This window comes from Neofelis nebulosa, chromosome 8, assembly GCF_028018385.1.
Source record: "Neofelis nebulosa isolate mNeoNeb1 chromosome 8, mNeoNeb1.pri, whole genome shotgun sequence".
Lineage (NCBI taxonomy): Eukaryota > Metazoa > Chordata > Mammalia > Carnivora > Felidae > Neofelis > Neofelis nebulosa.
Window position 1 is genome coordinate 120,144,556 of NC_080789.1, and position 26,536 is coordinate 120,171,091.

A 26,536-nucleotide genomic window follows, 5' to 3' on the forward strand; every position below is an offset into this window, starting at 1 on the left:
ATTCGTTTCGTCATCTGGAAGCAGAGATGGAAGCAGCTCAGGGGAAATGAGAGACATCAATGTTGCTCTTGTGGAAGGGAAGCTTTGTGGCACAGTATCAGACAGCAGTGCAGATGGAAGACAATACCTGTCAGGAATGCATGTCACCAGATGTATTTTGCTCTCAGAAATGGTAGACGAATCAAATAAGAACCAGATAAAAGCCTGAGAAAAAGACGCTCGGAAGGATACTGAAGTTATTCTTTATGCTTCACTGCCCTTTACTTCTCTTGGTACCTTCCGGAGAAATCAGTATAGATGTATTTTTAGCTTGCTGTTTCCAGCATCAGTATGACAACATGATTCTGTCTTTATATCAGTAAGCAGCTTCTACTATGTTTTCCCATTTTCTGCTAGCTACAGTTTACAAAGGATGTCACAGCTCTGGTAAGAAATGCACAGAAGCCATTTCCTTGCTTTTTAAGTTATGTTTTATAGAGATTTGTAATCAGCCCACCTATTAAAACTGTAAGTTTGCTTTAGCGAAATCCCTCCATAGTGTTAATCTTACTAATTTGCAGAATGTGTTTGTGATGTATGGTTTTCTTTATTTTCTTTTTTTTGTTTGTTTTATGTTTGGTTTTCTTTTGAATCCTGTGCATAACTGGTATTAAAACATAACATTTACCTGTATGTGTATTTTTTTAAGTATCTCACCCTCTCTGTTTCCTTGGTACTTTGCTGTTATGTTTGTGGCTGCACTTGGGCTTTGCAAGCTGTCTGATGCAAAGGCAGGATGTGATGATAGACATGAATTTAAGCTTGTTTTGATTAGGGGAGGATGTGTAACATGATACCACACCTCACTATCTCAGATGCTGACATAGTCCTCAGTTACATCAATTGGTTCTGTTTTATTGTGTCTCTGTCTTTAATTTCAGTTATTTTGAAGTTTTAAAATATATGGCTAGCTAATTTCACCAGTAATGGATAAAAAATAATTTGAGCTGCATGCCAGCCTATTAGTAATAGAGAAATGTCTCCTTATAGTAAGAGACCAAATAAATTTGTGCAATGTAATTTTGCATTTGCTTAAAATAAATAAAAATTATGTACAGAGAGATGAATTACTTTTTTCATATTTTGGGGTCTTTAATATACATGCTTACTTTAAACATGCCTATTTTCTCTGATTTTAAATACTAAAATGTTTAGCATGGCTTAGGACTTAATTTATCAAAATGGATTATTTTTAAGGACTCAGTAATCATGAATCTACAAGACACTGCTCAATATGTTACATTTAATTTATGCTAGCAGTGGTGCTTAAGATAAAAAGGCATTTGGCTAAGATTTTTAATATTTTCACCTTCACTCTGGCAAAAGATCAAAATGTTCTCTGGCAAAATGATCAGAATGTTGCTGGGATTTATCAGGCAGCCATTTAACCTGTCAAATGCTGAAAGATCATCAAACTTGACTGGGGAAAATTTTAGAAGCAACAAGGCTGTATCTAATTGGCTAGGGGGAAATTTGGTATGTTTCAGTCTTTTGAGAAAACAGGCAGTTGTCATTTCTATTTGTTGCAAATTCTACAATTTATTTGATTTCTGAAAGACTAGCCCTTTTCTAAATTTGTGGAGCATCCTTATGTTGTGTTTGCATGCTTGCTTTAGCGAATGTCACTTAGGAAGAAGGCAGGGCATGGTAAAATAAAATAGTGCATCGCAAGAATGGAAGCTGTTGTTCTTTCTGTGAATTTTAAATGACGCCTTTTTCTCGTTTCCATGTAGGCGTATTCTCAAGATGCCTACCTGAAAGGCAATGAAGCCTACAGTGGAAATGCCCGCAATATACCTGAACCCCCACCAATTTGCTATCCCTGGCTGCCATCTGCCCCTTCAGCCATGGCACAGCCAGTTGAAATCTCTCCTCCAGATTCATCATCGAGCAAACCACAAACCACTACGCCAGTACTGACGCAGCCTGGCAGGGCCTATAGAATGGAAATACAAGTGCCTCCATCACCAACAGATGTTGCAAAGTCCAACACAGCGGTGTGTGTTTGCAATGAAAGTGTAAGGACTGTCATTGTACCTTCTGAGAAGGTTGTAGATTTGTTAACTAATAGAAACAACCACACAGTTCCTTCACATAGAACTGAAGAGGTGAGGTATGGCATAAATGAGCAGACCGCTTTGAAAACAGTGTCAAGAACCACATCGCCACCATCATCAGTTCCCACTGCCCATCTGATTCATCAGACGACAGGCTCCAGATCATTGGAACCTTCTGGAATCTTACTTAAATCCGGCAATTACAGTGGACATTCAGAAGGAATCTCAAGCAGCAGACCTCAAGCTGTGGATTCTCCTTCTGTCTCTGTTAATCACTATTCTCCAAATTCCCATCAGCACATAGACTGGAAAAACTATAAAACTTACAAAGAGTATATTGATAACAGACGATTGCACATAGGCTGTCGGACGATTCAAGAAAGACTAGATAGTTTAAGAGCAGCATCTCAGAGCACAACGGATTATAACCAGGTGGTACCAAACCGCACTACTTTGCAGGTACGACGTCGAAGCACCTCTCACGATCGAGTGCCGCAGTCTGTTCAGATCCGACAGCGCAGCGTGTCCCAGGAGAGGCTGGAGGATTCTGTGTTGATGAAGTATTGCCCACGAAGTGCGTCTCAAGGAGCGCTGACATCTCCGTCTGTTAGTTTCAGTAATCACAGAACTCGTTCATGGGATTATATCGAGGGACAGGGCGAAACCTTAGAAAACGTCAGTTCTGAAGGTCAAATACCCGATTCAAATGGAGAGCGAAAACAGACTTATAAGTGGAGTGGATTTACCGAACAGGATGATAGACGAGGTATTCATGAAAGACCTCGACAGCAAGAAATTCATAAGTCTTTTCGAGGTTCAAATTTTACCGTGGCCCCGAGCATCGTTAATTCTGATAACAGGCGAATGACTGGCAGAGGAGTGGGGTCTGTGTCTCAGTTTAAAAAAGTGCCACCAGATCTGAAAACACTGCAGTCCAACAGAAATTTTCAGACTACCTGTGGAATGTCATTGTCTCGAGGTATTACACAAGACAGGTCACCTCTTGTGAAAGTCCGAAGTAATTCTCTGAAAGCGCCTTCTACGCACGTCACAAAACCATCGTTTAGCCAGAACTCACTTGTCTCTGTCAAAGACCAAAGACCAGTAAATCACTTGCATCAAAACAGTCTATTGAATCAGCAGCCGTGGCTGAGAACCGAAAGTGCCCCGGATCACCAAGTGGAGACGGGGAAACCCCCCTCTTTACCTGGAGCTTCCGTTAAGCCTATCCCTCAGATGAGTGAGAACTACGGCGCTTCGGATTTAGAATTACTTGCCCCTCAAAGAAATCAAGATTTAACTCTGCAAGAGGCTGAAATGCAGGAATCGAATACCTTAGATAATAAAGAAACTGTCATCCTAAGAGAAAAACCTCCATCTGGCCGCCAAACACCACAGCCTTTAAGGCATCAGTCTTACATCTTGGCAGTAAATGACCAGGAGGCCGGGTCAGACACCACCTGCTGGCTGCCTAATGATGCGCGCCGAGAGGTCCATATAAAAAGAATGGAGGAAAGGAAGGCCTCAAGTACCAGCCCACCTGGGGATTCCTTGGCATCAATCCCGTTTATAGGTGAGCTTATTCACAGCCCGTGGCTACTGTGTCAAATATTTTGCAGATCTTTTCAGCAAAGTATTATTTCTAGTTCAACGCGCACAAAAATTGTACGCTCGGATTTTAAAACACTTGTTCTGAATCTCCTGCACCAAGCTAAGACCAGAGCCATGAGCTCTTACCCTCAAAAATTATTTCAAGTGACTGTTTGCCTTTTTTATTTTAACATTATGCTCTCAATACTTTTTTTTCTTTTTCTTGAATAAGACAGAATTTCCCTATCTGGGCCCAAGGGACTCAGCAAACCAAACCGTACCTAGTTGACGATAATATCTGAACCGAAAGCCAAGTAGAACAGTGTTAATAATTAGTCATCGACCTTTCATTTATGCAGTGCTTTTTACTTTATTATTTCTTATTTCTTTGGCTTGAATGAATAGACCTCCTCGTTGGCAAGTTACTTTGTCTTGGAGTGAATCTTGGGATAGGTTTGGAAAAATTACTTAAATTACAAGCATGTGCCCCAATATGGAACAGCTGTTATGTTTACTTAGGCTTTGTCTGCTCCCATGCACCCTAGATATATTCTCCACAATGCAGCCAGTGTGGTGTTTTAAAAATGTAAATCGGGGGGCGCCTGGGTGGCGCAGTCGGTTAAGCGTCCGACTTCAGCCAGGTCACGATCTCGCGGTCCGTGAGTTCGAGCCCCGCGTCAGGCTCTGGGCTGATGGCTCGGAGCCTGGAGCCTGTTTCCGATTCTGTGTCTCCCTCTCTGTCTGCCCCTTCCCCGTTCATGCTCTGTCTCTCTCTGTCCCAAAAATAAGTAAAAAACGTTGAAAAAAAAAATAAATAAAAAAATAAAAATGTAAATCGGGCATCTGGGTGGCTCAGTCAACGGTTAAGCTTACGACTCTTGGTTTCTCCTCAGGTCATGATGTCGCCATTCATGAGTTTGAGCCCTGCATCAGGCTCTGCACTGTGCAGAGCCTACTTGGGGTTCTCTCTCTCTCTCTCTCTCTCTCTCTCTCTCTCCCCCTCTCTCTCTGCCCCTCCCCAATTTGCACAGTCTCTGTGTCTCTCAAAATAAATAAACTTAAAATAATAAAATAACAGCGTAAATCAGATCATTCCACTCCTCTGACCAGAAAGCCCTGTTTACTTTCCTCATTACCCAGAATACAATTTCAAATCCTTCCGTGGCCTGCAGGGCCCTCCGTGATGTGCCCCACAACACCCTCCACTTCTCTGATCACTTCTCCTGTCCTCTGTGCATGTGTAACCCATCATCAGCCACCCCAGCCTCCTTGCCCTTCTGGAACACGCCAGGCATGCTTCAGGGCCCTAGCACTGCCAGTTCCCAGCCCTGGAACACATTCCATAGATAGTCACAAGACTCCCTCGCTGCATTTGGGTCTGTGCTCAAGTTAGTACTTTATCAAAGCAGCTTTCCCTCACCAGCCTGTCTAAAATAGGTACCCCCCCCCCCCCACAACATACACAGAACCTGACATTCTCTATCCCCTTAAGCTACTTTATTTATCTTCATACTGCTTGTTTCCACTTGACATGTTTTATATTTTTTACTACACGTTTCTCTGTAGAGCTAAAACATATGCTACTTGAGAGCCAGGATTTTAGATCTGTTGTCTACGTCTGTAATCTCAATACCTAGAACACTGCCTGACATGTTCAACATGATATTTGTTGAAATAATAGGCTAAGGATAATGTTTGAGATGATGGTTAAATGTATAGCAAAATAAAAAAGTTCTCATCATAGTTACTATGCAGCTCTAACACACATAATCTGCTCACAGGATTATCTTGTATGTCTTTAGAATTACCTTTCCCTAATAATGAGAAGTTTAAGCTATAGAGAGATTAAATAACTTCCCTGAAGTCACACAATTAATAGACAGTAGAGACTGACACTTGGCCCTCTGACTCAGCCTCATCACAGAGCACGGCTCCAGAGGACACCATTTATATAGATGCATTGTGAGGAGCGCCCCCTGGAGTTGTGTGATGCAGGGGCCTTCTTTTGAGGCCACGGCGTGTACTCATATCCTGTTACCCCATAAGTTCATGAAGAGTTCTCCATAATTTTATAGTATATTGTGCTTCTCTTTGAGCAACATTTCAAGGTTTTTTCTTTTCTAGAAAAACTTTTTGTTTTAATGTTTTTATTTCATTTTTAGAGACAGAGAGTGAGCGGGGGAGGGGCAAAGAGAGGGAGACACAGAATCCGAAGCAGGCTCCAGGCTCTGAGCTGTCAGCACAGAACCTGATGTGAGGCTTGAACTCACGAGCCGTGAGATCATGACCTGAGCCGAAGTCGGACGCTTAACCGACTGAGCCACCCAGGCACCCTTCTAGAGAAACTTTTTAAATCTACTGAGCTATTGGACAGTCAGGCAACACTATCAGAATCAGCTTTTTTTTTTTTTTTAATGTTTGTTTTTGAGACAGAGAAAGTGCACGTTCGTGTGTTCGTGTACGCGAGAGGTGGGGGAGGGGCAGAGAGAAAGGGAGACAGAGGATCTGAAGTGGGCTCCTCACTGACAGCAGAGAGCCCATTGTGGGGCTTGAACTCACAAACCTCAAGATCATGACCTGAACCGAAGTTGGACGCTCAGCCAGCTGAGCCACCCAGGCCCGCAGAAACCTTTTGAGAAAGTTCTGTGTAACTTGTATTTTTTTATAAATATTATATATTCAAGTTATAAACATTGCAGGGAATCTCAACCTAAATTGTACTCAAATTTATATCCATACCCTTAAGTCCAAGCTCAGAGAATAGAACTTTGCCATAAATGGAATCTTATACATCATCTAGATATTTTTTAGAAAATAACTGAGGACTAACGATTGTTTTATGATTATTTTTAAACATAAAAGTCCCTACAACTTGCGGTTTTATTTGATAAGCCTATGAGATTATACCAGAATAATGACATCGTATTTTCTTCCTATTTGATAAGAATAATATAATCAGATTATATTGGAATAATAAAAAATGTGCTAGGTATATCTTTTAATAGTTCTTCCTAGTTATCTATGCGCTGAATAAATCAAAAACTCAGTTGTTAGGGGTGCCTGGGTGGCACAGTTGGTTAAGCATCTAACTCTTGATTTCAGCTCAGGTCATGATCTCAACAGTCCATGAGTCGGAGCCCCTTGTCAGGCTCTGTGCTGACCTAGCAGAGCCTACTGTGGATTCTGTCTCCCTCTCTTTCTGCCCCTCCCCTCTTGCTCTCTCTCAAAAATAAATAAACATTAAAAAAGAAATCCACTGCTATTGAAGAGAGAACTTTGGCTAATATATAAAATAAAAATCCTTGTAATTCTATATGCATATGGATTTAGAGACATTATTAAAATAAACTATTTTCTTTAAGTCACTAAAAATAAAAATGCTCAACTTACTAGTTCTGATCACATTCTACTTTAAGTACTTTTTAGTACAATTTCATATTTACCTCCTAAAGCCTTAATATATAGCATATGGTTACTGTAGTGTGTAAGTTATACCATAACCAGTGGAATAGGGCAGGATAACAAACTGAAATACAAACAGTATTTATTTCCCTCTGTTTCTGTATGTAAATGTTGTCCACAACACAAGAATTCTTAAAAGTTTCTATGCCCTGGTGGAATAATGCCAGGCCTCCTGAGTTTTTAATTGTATGCTGTTGGAAGTAAAGGCATTGAAAAGAATTGTAATATTTATCTAATTTTTAGAACATAATATCAAAAGTATAATTTCTTTTGCTTAATATTCTTGCCTTTTTCTTTTTAATGTTTATTTACTTATCTTGAGAGAGAGAGAGAGAGAGAGAGAGAGAGAGGGCATGAGCAGGGGAGGAGCAGACAGAGAGCAAGAGAGAGGATCCTAAGCAGGCTCTGCACTATCAGCAGAGAGCCCAATGCAGGGCTCAAATAGGGCTCAAACTCACAAACTGAGACATGACCTGAGCCAAAATCAAGAGTTGGACACGTAACTGACTGAGCCACCCAGGTGCCCCAATATACTTGCCTTTTTACTGCAAAAAGCGTTTAGCTCTTTAGTAACCCAAATCCTGCACTTTCACCTTGGAAGTCTAAAAAGTACTTATTAGAGACTGTGTTGTTGAATAGATAAGTAACTGATCAATGAAAGAACTTTTAGATTTCATTAAGTATAAGTTCTGTAACTTAATATTGACATCCTTTTATCATTTTAGAGTGTTACCTGACTCATACGTGTTTCTCTTTCCAATCTAGTTATTTTAAAAAATTTTATATATATATTATAAAAGTGGGATAGACATCAGCACTGAAATGAAGTAAAATAGACTATTTGCAGTGTTTCCCAGTATATTTTCAGGAAACATTAATTCCATTTGATTAAGGAGAAAAAAGGAAAAACAGGGATCAAATAAATTGAGAAATGCTGGGTTTAAATAGCTATACAAGTTTTATTTGTCTTTCCCATAAGACTCTTAGACTCGTTGATGTGCTACTCTATATTTTCTAGGTAGGTAGGATATAATACAATTTTTCTCAGAAATATTTGACCATGAGCCCTTTTATTTACAGTATCCCTGTTTAATGTATCATAAAACACTTTGGAGAATATACTTCATGGTATTTCATGGAACATTTAAAGGGAAGAAATCAAGATTTGCTTTTATATTATCATACTCCAGAATCTTAATTTCTGTGATTTTAATAATTATTTTTGGAGGGCGCCCTGCCCTGGTAGCTCTGTTGGTTGAGTGTCCAACTTCGGCTCAGGTCATGATCTTGTGATTTGTGAGTTTGAGCCCCGCGTCGGGCTCTGGTGCTGACGGCTTGGAGCCTGGAGCCTGCTTCGGATTCTGTGTCTCCCTCCGTCTCTGTCTCTCTCTCTGCCCCTCTCCCACTCATGCTCTGTCTCTCCCTCAAGAATAAATAAACATTAAAACAAATTTTTTAAAATTATTTTTTGTTATTTGAAAACATTATAAATGAATGCAAAAAATAATAAGTGCCTTGGCTTTATTCCCAAAATACCAGAGAATGGAGCCAATTCATTTATTTAGTTATTTATAATACAGAGCAAATGATAAGTCTTACAGAGAGAAAATTTTCCAACATTTTGTTACAGATTTATTGTTTAATATTTCTTTTGGTTCACAAAGATTTAGAGAAGTGAAGAAAAGAAACCATTTTATTTGTTCTTAAATTAGGAATATCAGTCATTGACAGTAATTTGCTTACCCCCCACCCGCAGTTTATAAAGCTTCACAGTAAGTACTGAAAATAAATTTTGACTTCTTTCACGAGTAAACACAAAACACAAAATGAGTAATGAGCTTATAAGTAATTTGACATCACAATAGTAGGACTTCAGGTGTATTCCACCATGTGGACTTTCTACATTTCTTTATACTACTCATATAATTTTGTTGATATAAAGAAACTATAGCTGTATTACCCACGCTCAGATTTCATTTCAAATATATTTCCCCTTTTTTTTTTTTTTTGCCATATTTCTAATACCCCTTCTTGTTCTCGCCCCAAAGCTGGCCAATATGCATGTACTTAGTGTTAGCCTACGTAAAATTGAATTAGATTGGTACAACCTTACTAGTCCTGCCATTTTAAACCAATTCAGGAGTTTTAAAGCTTGTGAGATACACATCTAGATTATAGTGTCCAAAATTTACCCCAAAGGAATGGGAGTGGGTGACTATCACCCTATATACCCCTTCCCCTCTGGGAGCTCTAGTCGCCTATTAGAGGCAGTGCACTGAGCACCCAGTCCCTCTTTTATACTAGTACATAGATACTTTCTACAAAGCAACTAATCTACAAAGAGAAAAACTATACTCATCTTACAGTCTTTTCATATACTAAGATGTGACTCCATTGGTACTTAAAACTTACACTGAGATTTTTGCTTAGATTAGATTTGCTTAGATTTACATCTCCATAAAGTTTTCAAAATTCTTCTCACTTCTTAGTCTTTCAAAACATCATCTATCTCAGGGACACCTGGGTGGCTCAGTAGGTTAAGCATCCAGCTCTTGATTTGGGCTCAGGTCATGATCTCACCGTTCGTGAGATCCACGTCAGGTTCTGCACTGATGGTGTGGAGCCTGCTTGGGATTCGTTCTCTCTCTCTCTCTCTCTCTCTCTCTCCCTCCCCCTCTCTCCCTCCCTGCCCCACTCTCATGCATGCTTGCTCTCTCTCTCAAAAAATAAATAAATAAATAAACATTTAAAAAAATCATCTATCTCATAGGAAGATACAGTATTTTGGTTATTAAAAATAACCAAATCTGAAAATGGCTTTCACAAAGCCAAATGTTTACTTAAATGCATGTCATTGAGCTGATTATTAAAGAAGCTTGGCCATAATAATTCCTATTGTTTTTTTTTTTTTTCCAACGTTTTTTATTTACTTTTGGGACAGAGAGAGACAGAGCATGAACGGGGGAGGGGCAGAGAGAGAGGGAGACACAGAATCGGAAACAGGCTCCAGGCTCCAGGCTCCGAGCCATCAGCCCAGAGCCTGACACGGGGCTCGATCTCACGGACCGCGAGATCGTGACCTGGCTGAAGTCGGACGCTTAACCGACTGCGCCACCCAGGCGCCCCGTAATAATTCCTATTGTGATAATGAGTTGAATTATTATTTAAAAATGGAGATATTTGAATTAGGTGATGGCACCCCTTATCAGTTTATAATAGGACTTGCAGTTTCAGGAACTCTAGTTATAACTAATGAACAGTTTCAGTAAGTAGAGATCTGTTGCTTAATGATCAGAGATGAGAAATATATGTTAATATATTAGTGGCTTATTTGTTTAAAGTTTATTTTAAGAGAGAGAGTGAGAGACTGAGAGAGAGAGAGAGAGACAATGAGCGCATGAACGGGGGAGGGACAGAGAGAGAGAATCCCAAGCAGACTCTGTGCACTCAGCACGGAGCCTGATGCGGGGCTCAAACTCATGAAACCTTGAGATCATGACCTGAGCTGAAATTAAGACTTGAAGGCTTAACTGACTGAGCCACCCAGGCGCCCCTTAGTGACTTATTTTTTAAGCATCCTTTCTAACCACATCTTTTTAATTTAATGTATGTGGCATTTCTTGAGTGTGCCATTTTTATCAACCCCACAACTTTTCCACCTGATGTTCGGGAACTGGTATTGCTGTTAATGAAGTTAAGAAAATTTGCCTAGAGAGTTCCAGTTTTTTTAGAATTCCTTCAGTTCGTTATGGTTACATTAGATTAAAAACAAAACTGTGGTATTACCAAAGATTAATCGGTTGTTACTTGTTAATACACAAGAAAGAACTTATGCTTGCCTGCTGAAAAGAGAATTCAACCTGCTATATAACCTGTTCATTTCTTTTGATTTAAACTGAGTAGAAGTATCACAGAAGGCAAATAAAAAGGAAGGATAGCTTTCCCATTTGAATTTCTTTTTAGACAAAGAATACATTAACTTTATTCATTCTCCTTTTCCTTAAGGACAAGGAAAAATCTCAAAGATTTTTAAACGTGTATTTTGCGTGAGGTGTAGGTTGACTTTCTAGGTCATTTGTAGTGAATGTCCCCTGTTGTGGAGCATTTTGTTTAATCCATATCTTTAGTAAAAATGATATATATACACACACACGCACACATATGCATACGCACACACTCAGGCTCTTCTGGAAATATGCACGTTTACACTAGTTACCATTTCTTCCAACTCACACAAATTTACTCCTTCCCTTGCAACTACAGTTTATTCCATCCTTGAATATTATGCTGTTTACATTCCTTAAACCCCTCTGTTATTTGGGGAGGGGGTAGGATTACCTCTTGCTAGCAGAAGTGAAATAAAAAGCAAAGTTACTTCAAGAAATTATTTTGCCATAGTCTTTGCCAAAAACTCCAATAATTTCACTGAGTTGCATAAAATTATTCTCAACTATAATTTCAAAATATAAACTACATTGATGCCATGCTTTCTTTGAGTAATTATGTGAACTGTGAGAAAAATTCTTCATAGCTCAGCTTGTTTTAGAAAAGGCCCATTTTGCCCTCTGTTCTAACCTGCAGCATTGGACAGGAGGTGTTAGGAGTAAAGCTGGTCTGTGAAAGGGAACTAGAAACACACTGTGCTCTACCTTTGTGTCGGTTGGAATTCTCTTGGTTACAAATGATAGAAAGTTTTTTTCATATTAGCTCATGCCAAAAAGGATTGTCGGCTCACGGTGAAGAAGTGTTGGGGTGGACCTGGTTCTGTGCGTGGCTGGGGCCAAATACTCAAGTGATTTGTCATCAAGATTGTGTATCTTTTTCTGTTTTGCTTTCTTCCTTCTCAGATGCTTTTTCTCCACGTGGTAGAAAAGATGGCCGCTGGCAACTCAGTTTACTGATTTTTATAGTTTTTGTTGCCGGAGGAAGGGAAGAAAAAGACTACTTTTCTCAGTATCCGTATATCAAATCCAATGGAGAGACTGTGTGACTAGTCCTAAATGGATCATATTCTTCACCCTTGGCCAGTCACTGTGGACTCAGTGAGCGAGGGCCCTTGCACGTATACCCATCCACAGGATGGGGGTGCTCTGCTGAACCCCACTGAACCCCAAAGATAGAGCTGGGCAGCTAGCAACATACATTCTCTGCAGTCATCTTGCAGATGAAGAAGAACAAATAGGATAAGAACATCATGAGGTGAAAATATTTGCCAGGTTGTGAGATGAAAAACAGCTGTCCTATTTCACTTGGTTTCGTTTTGTTATTTCATTAGTAGTCAGGTTTTCACAGGATTTTTTTTTCACATTTTTATCAGGCTTTTGTATTTCTTCCATGATTTGTCTTTTCATGTGCTTTGCTCTTCTGTTATGATTTTAGTTTTTTCCGTTTATAAGAGCTCTCAATATACTTTAGGGCTTCCATTTTTTTTCTTTGTTGTTTGAAAAATAATTCTAAGAGTTATTCATCGTTTCACAATATGCTGCCTTGATTTTGTACCACTCTATTTTTCTTGATTTGTGAAATTTTATAGATGTTCTTCTAGAATTTTAACTGTTAAGAAATAACAGTGAAGATTTTTTTATTCAGATGTGACTAATCAGTTTAAACATAATAACTTGTAGTATTCTCTATTTGGAAAAAAGCCCCAAATTATGGAGTATATATTTTCTGGGAGAATTAGTTATTTATCTATTTTTGGCAAGCAGTATTTTCCGAAACTAAAATAAAACTTTGGACACTTAGGTCTGTCAGTTTTACAGGTTAGGAAACAGTATCGCTTTGAATTTTAATATATAATAATTTCAGAGTCCTCCACCTTTTCTTTATTGTGAAGAGCTATGGGGCCTGTAGTGAATAAAGTCAATTAGGGCCTCATATGTTAAGTGAGTTCTTTATGCAGTTTAGGTTACCCTGAGGGGTTATGCCGCCTGGTAATAGCAAGTCTGCAGCCTTGATAGGTCAGAAGTATGTTTTGTATGCCTTGCTTAACATCTTAATGTTGTATATGATATGCTTAGGACAGAGATGATCCGTTATTTTCACCTGACAGAATCAGTTTGATTATTAAAAATATAGGAATTAGTTGAAAATCTGACAGCACACTGGTTTTCTCTTTGGACAACTAAACAGTGCCCATTTTCTTACATTGGAAAATGAGATGAGCATGAATTATTTTTGTTTTTATGTAGTCTATACATCGGTAATAATGAAAGCAGATATTAAAATTAGGGGTGGCTCAGTTGGTTAAGCGTCCAACCCTTGGTTTTGGCTCAGGTCGTGATCTCGCGGTTCCTGGGATTGAGCTCTACGTCAGGCTCCACGCTGACAGCCTGGAGCCTCCTCGGGATTCGCTCTCTCCCTCTCTCTGCCCTAACCCTGCTCACGCTCTCTCCCTCTCTCTCAAAATAAGTAAATAAACATTAAAAATAAAATAAAATAATTCCAATTAATCATTACAGTGGTATTTTTAAAACAGTAGAAAAAGTTCTCACATTTTTACAGAGAATAAGGAATTGGATTTATTAGTATAATTCATAAATGTGGAGTAATGTAATTTTGTGTATTTTAAAAGTATATCTGGCTTTTCTTTGTCTATCTTTAACATAGTAGATCTGTTTATTCTAAAGAATGCAAAGACTAAAATGCGTGAGCACAGCGTTCTAACCTTCCAGCTGGGCCTCCTCCACTCACCCTTGCTCCCAGACCAGCAGGGGTCTGTCCCAACCCTTTTTGCACAACATGCTTAAAACAGAGATTATTTCAACCCAGTGTAATGCAGAAATTTCCTCCAAAGTGTAGTCAGTCAAAATAGATTGAATGCATACCTCTAGGAAGTCCAGAGTCATAAAAAAAAAAAAAAAAATCACCTTTGAAATTTTGTTTAATGCTTAATCCATGAACATTTTGAATTTCATTTCATGTAATTTAGTTTTAAACAAATATAAAAATGTTTTAAGTTACTTTGCAAGGCATGAAATGGTCTTGAAAGATTTATCCCACGGCATCTCCTAGACACTCTTTGACACCTATATTTCACACCACTCTTGTCGATGTTTTTGCACAGAAATCTCTTCAGACTATTAGTACTTATCAGTCCTACATATGCCTGATCATTTCTAAAGAATACAGTATTTTCCCATTTATAACCATGTTTCTGAATCTACAACAGATTGGTGACCTAAGCAGACCCCATAAGACTAACTTACTGTATAGATATGTATCATTTGAAAAGGTTGGTTAATTTGTGGTAATTTAAGTCATAATGACAGTTTTAAAGAATACTATAATCTGTAGTAAAATTAAATTTTATCTTTATTCAATTGATGTAAAAACCTGTTATCGCCTTCCTTTTGAAAAAAGAAAATTGTATGCCCACTAACATAAGATATTAAATCATCATTTAGTAAGCTTGATTCATAGAGAAATTTTTTAAATGTTCTCTATTGCAAAGATATAAAGAGCTGCTTTTAAAGACATTGTAAAAACAGAAACTAAGCTCAAGGTAGTCAGAATTTATAGACTGTAGGTATACATGTTATAATTTTGTATCATTAGTCATCTTGATTAAAATGCCAATCATTAAAATGATAGAACATTTTTAGAATTTGGTCAAAATTAAAATAGTTCAATCTTTTAAATCAAAAAATCAAAAACCCTGTTTCATCATTATAATATATTCTTTTTTAAATATTTTTTTTAATGTTTATTTATTTTGGAGAGAGAGAGAGAGAGACAGAGCATGAGCAGGGGAAGGGCAGAGAAAGAGGGAGACACAGAATCTGAAGCAGGCTTCAGGCTCTGAGCTGTCAGCACAGGGCCTGATGCAGGGCTTGAACTCACGAACAGTGAAATCATGACCTGAGCCAAAGTCAGACCCTTAACCAACTGAGCCACCAAGGCGCCCCTATAATATATTCTTTATAGAGGGTTTTGTTGAGATTTTCTAAGACTGTAACTGTCCTTTCTCATTTTTCTCAAAAATTGAAGGTATACCTGTGTGTTTGTGCACAGGAAAATTTTAGGTATTGATACTCTGAGAGTTAAGCCTTGGCCACATCACCTTGCTTAACTTCCTGAAATGATGGGTAATACATTTAAAATGGGAAAGTAATTCTTTTAGGGTAGTGTATGATTATCATTCTGCTTTTATAGGTTCAGGTTCTGAATACCTATGAACTTTGGTATCTTGATTGCCAGTTAATGAAAGTATTAATTGGTTGGTAGAAGAAGCAACTTCTTTAATTTTTTGGACCACACTCTCAGAATTATTTGGAATTACTAGAGTAATTATAAGATTTTTATCAGACCAAGTATGTCATTTATTGATGATTTAGTGGTTAAGTGTTAAAATCTGTATCTGGTTTTTCTTTAATAATAAATGCTGGTTATTGATCATTAAGTCATTTAACATTCCAATATTTCCTTTCTTTTTATTTTCTTAAATTTTTTTTTTTAAGTAAGCTCTAAGCCCGGCGTGGGGCTCGAACTCACAACCCTGAGTTCAGTAGTCACATGCTCCACCGACTGAGCCAGCCAGGCTCCCCTCCAATATTTATTTTCTTTTTATCTTCTAGATGAACCAACGAGCCCCAGCATTGATCATGACCTTGCACACATCCCTGCTTCGGCTGTCATCTCAGCCTCCACTCCCCAGGCACCCCAGGCGCCCCAGGCACCCTCCATAGCAACGGTCCCACCCAGTCTCACCACGTCGGCTCCTTTAATTCGCCGCCAGCTCTCCCATGATCAGGGTATGTTTCAGTGAGTGGCTGTGCAAACCATCTCTGCTTTCTCAGTTTTTTGCTTAGAATGCTATGGCATACTGTGATCTGTGATCTCTTCTCTAATAAGAGGATCTGGAAACCACTTACAGATGTCTAAATGTTGGATTTTAATTACAGAATCTGTCGGCCCTCCCAGCCTAGATGCCCAGCCCAGCTCAAAGACCGAAAGATCAAAATCCTATGATGAGGGCCTGGATGATTACAGAGAAGATGCAAAATTGTAAGTCTCAAGCATATCATTTTAAGTATCTGTTTGTGGGTGTTCAGCATGATTGTGACATATAAATACTGAATTTTAATGATTTCCTTTATACTTTCTAACTTTATGTAACATTAGAAATACAAATAAAAAATAAAGCAAAGTTGTTATTCAGTAATATATTCAGTTGAGTTTTTAAAATTAATGTTTAAAAATCAGTAATACACAAACATAATACAAACAAGATATGTATTAAACAATCACTGCTACTCTAGGCCGCTAGCCACCCAGTTCTCTTCTCAGACATGACTATGTTACTATTTTCTTTTGTATTATTTCAGAGCTATTCTATGCATCGAATCACATACACATGTTTACATAGGCTCCTATGTGTGTGTGCACGTATCCTAATCACTTATAAAAACAAGTGATAGATGCTATACACACTGACCGTGGAGATCATCTAGTGCATACAATCCTGGCTCACTTCTTCATGATTGTTTCATTTTCCATTGAATGGCTGTACCAAAATCTATCTAACTGGTATTCTACATTCTATTAATAGACATTTAGATTGATTGAGCCTTCTGCTACTGCAAACAATACTTCAGTGACTATATTTGTACATAGTTCATTTAGTGTATAAGTGAATATGGTTGGAAGAGAGATTGTTACATCAAGGGGTGTGTATTTTTTTTATATTAATATGCATCATGCATCGTCTGCTGCTCTGCATAAAGCTTGTACCAAATCACAATTCCACCAACAGAGTATAGAAGTCCCTCCTTCTCACCAGCACAACATGTTACTTCACTTCTGATTTTTCTAAATCTGATGGTATCATATTGTAGTTTTTATTTGAAAATTTCTATTAAATTAATTCAACATCACTTCTTATATATTTAAGAGATATTTATATTTTCCTGTGAACTGCTTCTTCATATCCTCTGCCCATCTTCCTACTGGTTTTCCTGATTGGCTTCTGGAGGCTCTTTATATAAAGGAAACGAGCTCTCTTCTGAGATAAGTGTTGTTAAGTCTTTTCCCAATTTAGTGTTTTTCATCTGATTTTCTTAAGTTCTTTTTATTTAAACTCTGCAAAACTGTTAAACTTTTTCCTTGCAGTCACACTTAGGATTTTTTCTTTTTTATGGCCTTCGGATTTGAGGTCATACTGAAAAAGCCTTTCTCTCCTCCAGAATTACAACAAAATTCTTCCATGTTTGCCTCTCAGATTTATGTTCCTCTTTTTCTTTTGTGTATTTACAACTTTGATTCATCTGGAATTTATTTTATTCCAATTAATGAGATAAAGGGCCAACTTTATATTTTCCAGGGTCTCTCAGTTGTCCCCAGAACAATATTTTTCCCACTGATATTTCATCTTTATTATATATTAAATTATTATGTATATTTAGTTTTATTTTTAGCCTCCTTTCTGTTCAGTTGATTTATCTATCTACTTGTGTACACCAGATTCTGTTACTTGTGGTGGTTTTTTGTGGTGGTTTTATAATGTATTTATCATCTGGTAAGGCCATTCTCTCATTACGTTATGTTTTTCCAAATTCTCCTGGCTATTTTTGTTTATTTTACTATTTGAACTTTAAAGTCAATTTTCTAGTTCTTAAATTTTTATGGATATTTTTAATGGCACAGTGTTTAATTTCTAAGATTAACTTAAGGAACATTGACATTTTTATGATATTGAACCTTCGGTCAAAGAACAATTTGTCATTTTTTATCATGGTATTTTTGGAAAGATTCTCTGAGGCTTCCATTTGATTATTACTTATATTCCAATAAAGTCAGTTCTTCCTGGACCAACCACACGGGGGAAGTTTGTGTGAGGTGTGGCCATGGCAGTGGTCCGGGCTAACAGGAAGTTTTCTAATGATGCAGAGTTGAATTTGTGACCTATTTTTGCCTTCACTTCTTCCTCCCCGAAAGATACCCTGCACCAGCTACACACTGTTCCCTGCAGAGATGGCCAGACTGTGTGTTTCCTCCTTCGTTTTCATAAACCCTGATATCCGTGGTGACGAGCGAGGCTCCTGTCACCAGCTCTGGCACCCGGTTTCCCACGTTCCAAACAAGGGAAGGTTTTGATCTCTCAGTAAGCAGCGCACTGCAGTGTTGTCTGAAATACGCCACTAGGGGTGTCCTCTCTTCCGGTATCCAATCTTTTCTTCACTGTGTTTAACCCCCTATCTTCATGTATGTATATATTGTAGTTCAGAGTTACACGTGTCTCCTGATACTGGTAGATGAAGTTTGCGTATCTATTTCTAGCGATCTTGTTCAGGGCGGTTTGAAAAGGAACGGGAGTGCCATCTTCAGTCCCATCTTACAATCAAATCCTTTTTGGTTTTTTGGTTTTTTTTGCTTTGTGAACATTTATTATGTGCTAAGCAATGTTCTGGGGCATATTACATATATTATCACTGATCTTTGTAACAGTTCTTTAAAGCAGATGCTGTTGTCTCTCATTTATGATTTTTTAAATTTATTTTTATGTTTTTAATATGAAATTTGTTATCAAATTGGTTTCCATACAACACCCAGTGCTCATCCCAACAGGTGCCCTCCTCAATGCCCGTCACCCACTTTCCCCTCCCTCTCACCCCCCATCAACCCTCAGTTTGTTCTCAGTTTTTAAGAGTCTCTCATGGTTTGCCTCCTTCCCTCTCTGTAACTTTTTTTTTCCCCACTTTCTCTCCCCTCGGTCTTCTGTTAAGTTTCTCAGGACCCACATATGAGTCTTTCTCTGTGTGACTTATTTCACTTAGCATAACATTCTCCAGTTCCATCCCCATTGCTACAAAAGGCCATATTTCATTCTTTCTCATTGCCACGTAGTATTCCATTGTGTATATAAACCACAATTTCTTTATCCATTCATCAGTTGATGGACATTTAGGCTCTTTCCATAATTTGGCTATTGTCTAGAAAACCTCCAAAAGCATGGAGGTTAAAGAACACCCTACTAAAGAATGAATGGGTCAACCAGGCAGTTAGAGAAGAAATTTAAAAATATATGGAAACAAATGAAAATGAAAATACAACAATCCAAACACTTTGGGATGCAGCGAAGGCAGTCCTGAGAGGAAAATACATTGCAATCCAGGCCTATCTCAAGAAACAGGAAAAATCCCAAATACAAAATCTAACAGCACACCTAAAGGAAATAGAAGCAGAACAGCAAAGATACCCCAAACCCAGCAGAAGAAGAGAAATAATAAAGATCAGAGCAGAAATGAACAATATAGAATCTAAAAAAACTGTAGAGCAGATCAATGAAACCAAGAGTTGGTTTTTTGAAAAAATAAACAAAATTGATAAACCTCTAGCCAGGCTTCTCAAAAAGAAAAGGGAGAGGACCCAAATATATAAAAATCATGAATGAAAATGGAATTCTTACAACCAATCCCTCCGAAATGCAAGCAATTATTGGAGAATACTATGAAAAATTATATGCCAACAAACTGGACAACCTGGAAGAAATGGGCAAATTCCTAAACACCCACACACTTCCAAAACTCAAACAGGAAGAAATAGAAAATTTGAACAGATCCATAACCAGTGAAGAAATTGAATCAGTTATCAAAAATCTCCCAACAAATAAGAGTCCAGGACCAGATGGCTTCCCTGGGGAATTCTACCAGACATTTAAAGCAGAGATAATACCTATCCTTCTCAAGCTGTTCCAAAAAATAGAAAGGGAAAGAAAACTTCCAGACTCATTCTATGAAGCCAGCATTACTTTGATTCCCAAACTAGACAGAGACCCAGCAAAAAAAGAGAACTACAGGCCAATATCCCTGATGAATATGGATGCAGAAATTCTCAACAAGATACTAGCAAATCAATTCAACAGCATATAAAAAGAATTATTCACCATGATCAAGTGGGATTCATTCCTGGGCTGCAAGGCTGGTTCAATATTCGCAAATCCATCAATGTGATATATCGCATTAATAAAAGAAAAGATAAGAACCATATGATCCTGTCAATCGATGCAGAGAAAGCATTTGACCAAATTCAGCATCCTTTCTTAATAAAACCCTTGAGAAAGTTGGGATAGAAGGAACATACTTAAACATCATAAAAGCCATTTATAAAAAGCCCACAACTAATATCATCCTCAATGAGGAAAAACTGAGAGCTTTCCCCCTGAGATCAGGAACACGACAGGGATGTCCACTCTCACCGCTGTTGTTTAGAATCCTAAATTTCTTAAAATTAATTTTGAATTAAAAAAAAAAAAACAGCAAAACAACTTTGTCCCCTAAAGTGAAATTATTTTGAGTAGTTAAAGCACACCTATCTTTGGAAGCCCTAAGCCTTTTCACTGGCAGCCACTGGTCTCCATATCAAAGCATCCCGAATGCGGTTGGCAGGAAGAATGGTCTCCCTGCCACATTATCAATCATTGTAACATTGTGGGAACCCTTAACAGAGCATTGCAACTATGGTTAACTGATAATTTATTCTAAAGCCCAGTGTTCAGCCCGAGTGGTTTTTTTCTTTCATCTAAAAAGAAGGATAAACTCTCAAACTTTATGCAGAAACCATTTTAATTGACCAGATCCACTAAGAAAGCTTCTAGCATGGAATCAAAAGTGTAAGTATTTAGAAAATTAGCTGTTTGTCTCATTTGCATTGAACAGTGAGCATTCAACATGGTAATGATGAAACATCAGCTTATTATCGAAAACTAACTTGTGACACTCAATTTGTTTTTACATCTCTAAGGTGTTTTATGCATTTATGGCAAATATTTATACATTTCTTTCCGACAGGTCCTTTAAGCACGTTTCTAGCCTGAAGGGAATCAAGGTTGGTATTCAATATTTTTTAAATATCAGCAAATGATAAATGTTTCTATTTACCTTAGCTTACTTTGGCTCTTCACAGGGAATTACTGCTATTATCCTATATTCTGTCCCTTTCAGGTGCATTTGGAAAATATTATTTATAAGGTGTTCTTTTCTAATTTCTAAACATATTCATCAGTGTATATACTTCACACACATTGTGCCGATTTTTCTCACTCTATCAGTTTACGGCCAAAAATCGAACTACCCAGCCACCCTGTATCTTGCCGTATGCATATTTTTCTTTCCTCAAAATTATCGTTTCACTCCTACCCTCCGCTTTCCTCCGTACAGTTCACCCCGTCCTCTCTCGTCTACTCTCCCTTCCTACTTTGTTGACAACACACACAGAAGGCTCTTAGACAGGAATTTCCTTGTTTCACATTCTCCAGAAATCTCAGCCATCTTCATTTGCACCCACGGTTTCTGCCTCCTTTACTCTTAAGTATCTGTTTACTGGGAACATGATCCGGTTAAAAGCCTACGTCCACATTTCTTTGGATTCTATCACTTTTCGCTTTCTCGAGATCATTCTCCCCTCTGCAGAATCGCTCTCGCCAGTGGCTCATTCACCATCATATGGGCACGTTCTACTATTTGCTATATTCAAAAGACAAACAAACAAACCTTGCTTGAATCTACATCCCCCTCTATTTCCTCCTCATATTTTCTCTTCCACTGTTCACAGCAAAACTGCTTGAAAAAAATGGCCAGTCGGTCCACTTCCTCACGTCACATCTTTCTCACCCCACACGTACCAGAATGACACTGCTCATGCCAAGATTACCAGTGATGTTCAAGGTCCCCAAACTAACGGTTATTTTCGATTTTTAACTTCTTTGACCTTCCAGTAGTATCCAACACCATTTCCCACTGCCTTTCTAAAACGCTTTCTTCTGCTGGTTTCCATTTCTGCCTCTGCCATTCTAACATTTCAAATGTTGGAATGTCTAGAACTGGTTCTGACCCCTCTTTCATCTCTGTCTGCCCTCGTTGCCAACATGATCTTTTCCAGAGATCTCCCACAGTTTATACTGCTAGCGTTGGCCTCTTCCCCAAGCTGCAGCTCATGTAGGCTGCTACCCTTTTGACATCTTTATTTGGGTGTTTAATAAGCAATCCAGGTTTAGTGGCCAAATAGATCTGGGTTATACCCCAGACATGCTTATCCAGTTTTCCCCATCCCACTAGGTCCACTTCACCCAGTTTTCAAGCCCCCAAACTGGGAGTTAACCTTGTTGCTTCTTTTTCACCCTCCCCCATATCAAGTGTTATTCACTGTACCTCCAGAACACGCCCTGAAGCGATCATGATGAATGTACATTCATTAGCTATACATTCTCCCTGAACTGTTCTTTTTCCTGACCTATCATGGATGGCCCCTTTCCTCCATATTTCATCTTAAATATTCTTCCTTCAGTAGGCCTTGAACTTACAGCCGCTACTCAGTCATTTGTTACAACATCTCAGTTTTCCTTTCCCAAATGGTACTAATCACAATCTGATCATTTTCTTGTTTTTATTTTTTATTCTGATTTGTCTTTGCTCACGAAAATGTGAGCTCTCGAGAGCAGGAACATTATACTATTTCTGTTATTTTTTTAAAGATGAAAAACTTCCTACAGATGACCTTTAAAAAATGATGGCAGTCAATTCACAATTCACGTGTTTTGGTTTTTTTTTTTTTTCCAACAAGACCAGAACATTTCCTAACGGAATTGATAAAGTTGGTATTCTTCAAAAATAACCATTCATTTTGGAACATTAAAGATTTTTTTCAGGGGCGCCTGGGTGGCTCAGTCAGTTAAGTTTCTGACTTAGGCTCAAGGCCATGATCTCATGGTTCATGAGTTCAAGCCCTGCATCGGGCTCTGTGCTGTCAGCATAAACCCCGCTTCAGATCTCTTTCTCTCTCTGCCCCTTCCCCACTCACACGGCTGGCTCTCCCTCTCTCTCTCTTTCTCCCAAAAATAAACAATAAAAAAGAGTTGTTTTCAGTAAAGCAATTTCCATGTGCAAATATTTATAAAGGAAAAGGATATTTTACTATATTTTTTTGACCTTCTCTGTAGATCATAGACAGCCAGAAGTCATCAGAAGACTCTGGGTCCAGGAAAGATTCTTCCTCAGAGGTTTTCAGTGATGCTGCAAAGGAAGGATGGCTCCATTTCCGACCACTTGTCACCGATAAGGGCAAGGTAGTATGTTTTCTCAGCTACTGCGAGTGTATGGAAGGCAGCCCCTGTGAAGTAACACATAAAGTCTGTACAGATGAGACGGCAAATTATCCAGAATAAAGAGTAGAAGACATCACATATAAATATCTTTTTCCAGGTGCCTGGGCGGCTCAGCCAGTTAAGCGTCCGACTCTTGATTCGAGCTCAGGGCATGATCTCGAAGTTCATGGGATTCTCTGTCTCTCTCTCTGTGTCTCTCTTTCTCTCTGTCTCTCTCTGTCCTGCACCCACTCATCTATGATCTCGCAAAAATAAATAAATAAACATTTAAAAAAAATAAATAAAATTCTGTCACTTTTATATAAAAAATAGTTTTTTACATAAAGGAAAAAGTTACTTAAAAAAATTCTAATCATTGATTTAATTTTGTATATTTTTGTCCTGTGTATCAACTGCAAATGGAGTATACTGTCTTATATTTTGCCAGCATAAAAGAGAAATGAAGTTATTCAAGAAGGAACTCAGCTTTTCTTATCAGTTTATTAGCCAGAGATTTTCGGAGTCCTCCTTTAGGGAGTGACAATTCTCCATATTAATAATTTTAAATATTTTATTTAGCTTTCCCATTTTATTCTTTTAAATTGCTTTTATAATTTCCTTGTTTCACTTTATTTTATAAATATTGAGTTATATAAATGAGTATCACAATATCTATATGCTTCATTAAGTAGATTTCAATACAATAAAACCTTTGCCATAAATTTCTTACAATATTTGGGCAGATTATTTATAAAAAAATTTTAATACTGTCAAAAGAGTTTAATTTTTAAGAAAAACCCACCTTGGGTATGGATATTGTTGCTTGACCGCATAAAGTTGATCAGTCTTGTTAACTTAATTCATTCCTTGTACATGCTGTTTTTAAGCATTATTTGTCATTTGCATGAGCTGCGACTTTGTTGTCAGCCTTACTTTCACTCAAAAGACTTTTCTGACTGATTTTTTTTCTTTTTGTTCTCTTACCATTTTTATATATTTTACGTATTTTGCTACTCTTGTTTTACCTTGCTTTGTTCAATTTATCTTAATTACTTTGTTCATGAACGGTAAAATAGTTTTTTTCCTCCGACCAAAATTAAAGTTGACATTTCACTGTCCTTGATTTTGTCATGAATACCTTGCCTAGCTTGGTTTACCCTCCGCACAATTTGCCAATCCTCTCCTGGCCAACGCATACGATCGTGAATCAGACACCTGCTAGACTTGGTGTCCATTTGTGTGTTAACAGTATTGCTTGGTGTGTTTATCCTGTCACTAAGACTGTGCCACGCATTAAGTATTCCTGAACTGTTCCTGTTTTCCAGCGAGTTGGTGGAAGTATTCGGCCGTGGAAACAGATGTATGTTGTGCTTCGGGGCCATTCGCTGTACTTGTACAAAGATAAAAGGGAACAGATGACTCCGTCTGAAGAAGAACAGCCCATCAGCGTCAATGCTTGCTTAATAGACATCTCGTACAGCGAGACCAAGAGGAAAAATGTGTTTCGACTCACCACATCAGACTGCGAGTGCCTTTTCCAGGCCGAGGACAGAGACGACATGCTAGCGTGGATCAAGACCATCCAGGAGAGCAGCAACCTCAATGAGGAGGTGTGTGTTCAGAGTGGTGCTTGTAAAACCAGATTCTTTTGTGACATTTTTCTTAGGAAGACTGAAAGGATCTGATACATCATTTAAAAAGAAGTTATAAGGGGGGCGCTGAGTGGTTCAGTTGGTTGAGCGCCAACTTCAGCTCAGGTCACGATCTCGCAGTTTGTGAGTTCGAGCCCCACATTGGACTCTGTGCTGACCGCTTGGAGCCTGTTTCGGATTCTGTGTGTGTGTGTCTCTGTCTCGGTCTGCCCCTCTCCCCCTCTTGCTCTGTCTCTCAAAAATAAACATTAAAAACAAGTTATATGCTATTTTTGCTTGAAAAATTGATCAAAAGGAAAACTCACATGTCCCTACTCAATATTATTTTGGAAATCTCCATTACTGAACTACAAAAAGAGATAATTCCTATATTTTGCCTACTTTCTTAGAAGCAGGGTCAGGAAATCCTAGGTCCTAGTCCTGGTCATTACTAAGTAATTCCAGCTCTGGCTCCTTATCTCAAAAACAGAATTACTGTGAGGCTTAAGTTATAGTGAAAATACTTGTCAAAACAAATTACTGTATAAATGCAAAGCAATACTGATAGGAGGATTTTTGTTAATGGAAATATAAATTCAGTCAAGAATATAATAGAGCCTGCTAGAATTTAGTCATTGGTTTTCAAGAAAACTTGCATTGTCAGAAATCATGGGATAAGCTTGTTTTTCTTTTCAGTAAGAAATATGTAGGGACTTGAGGGTTTCTGGCTCACAAGCAGCAAGATATTTTTTACAACAGGAATTTCATTCATAAAGGTAGTGTTTTCAGGGTACATAATTATAAACCTGACAGTGCACGTTCGGTGGTGATTAAGTCTATAACTTTTGCTCAAGAGTATCTTCTCATATCATTAACACAGTGTTTCTTACACACTGTTCTCACCTTTTGTGCTCATTGTTAGGGCACACACAAAGAAAGCACAACACTCTTTTCCCTTAACTCACGGTGCACAGGGACACCCAGATTAACTGTAAAGTTATGTTCTCTAATGTCGTCATTTCCATTACATCAATTCAGATTATGAAAAAAGGTCTTAGGTCTTAGGAAAAAGTCTGTGCTTTTCTCTCTGATAGTTTACACCCTACCATCTTTGTAGTTAAAAATTAACACCAGATCCATTTCAATGCAACCTTTGTTTTACACCACCACTGTAAAGCTTCAGACTTGAAGTTTTTCAGAGTAAACAGGGAGAGTAAGAACTTTTTACATGAATAAATTTCAGCAACCATATGAATGTGTCATCACCGTTTTATAAACAAGGACACTGGCAAAGAGAGGTTAAGTAATTTCCTCCAGGTTACACAGCTGGTAAGTGTCAGGGCCAGAATTTAAACCCAGGCGATCTTACTGTCGATCTTAACTGTGTGATCTCTCAGCTGCTTGGTAGGAAGAGTATTTGAACTCGAGATTGTTTGACTCCAAAGTATATTTGTAAATTGAATTGTTCATTCTAATCAAAATGAGACTAATAAAAAAAATGGGGATACATGTCGATGTATAATTGGAATCAGTAGAAAACAATCATCACTTCATGGTCAAATCTGAGTTTACCGTACAGCATATTATAAAAGTTAATCTGTTGAACTTGAAAAGCCCAGTTTTGTGCTTTTCTCTTCGGATAATCTAAGTACCATTTCTGACACTAAGTCACTCCCAAT

General features: G+C 38.1%; 1 protein-coding gene across 1 annotated transcript in view; it reads left to right on the top strand.

Moving 5' to 3' along the window:
* ARHGAP21 (Rho GTPase activating protein 21) overlaps nt 1-26,536 on the top strand; it is a 133,180-nt gene that overhangs the window by 91,787 nt on the left and 14,857 nt on the right. The window contains 7 exon segments of the mRNA XM_058681681.1: nt 397-426; nt 1,773-3,669; nt 15,725-15,901; nt 16,052-16,154; nt 20,936-20,972; nt 23,083-23,208; nt 24,552-24,836. Of these exon segments, the coding sequence (XP_058537664.1) occupies nt 397-426; nt 1,773-3,669; nt 15,725-15,901; nt 16,052-16,154; nt 20,936-20,972; nt 23,083-23,208; nt 24,552-24,836 (2,655 nt within the window).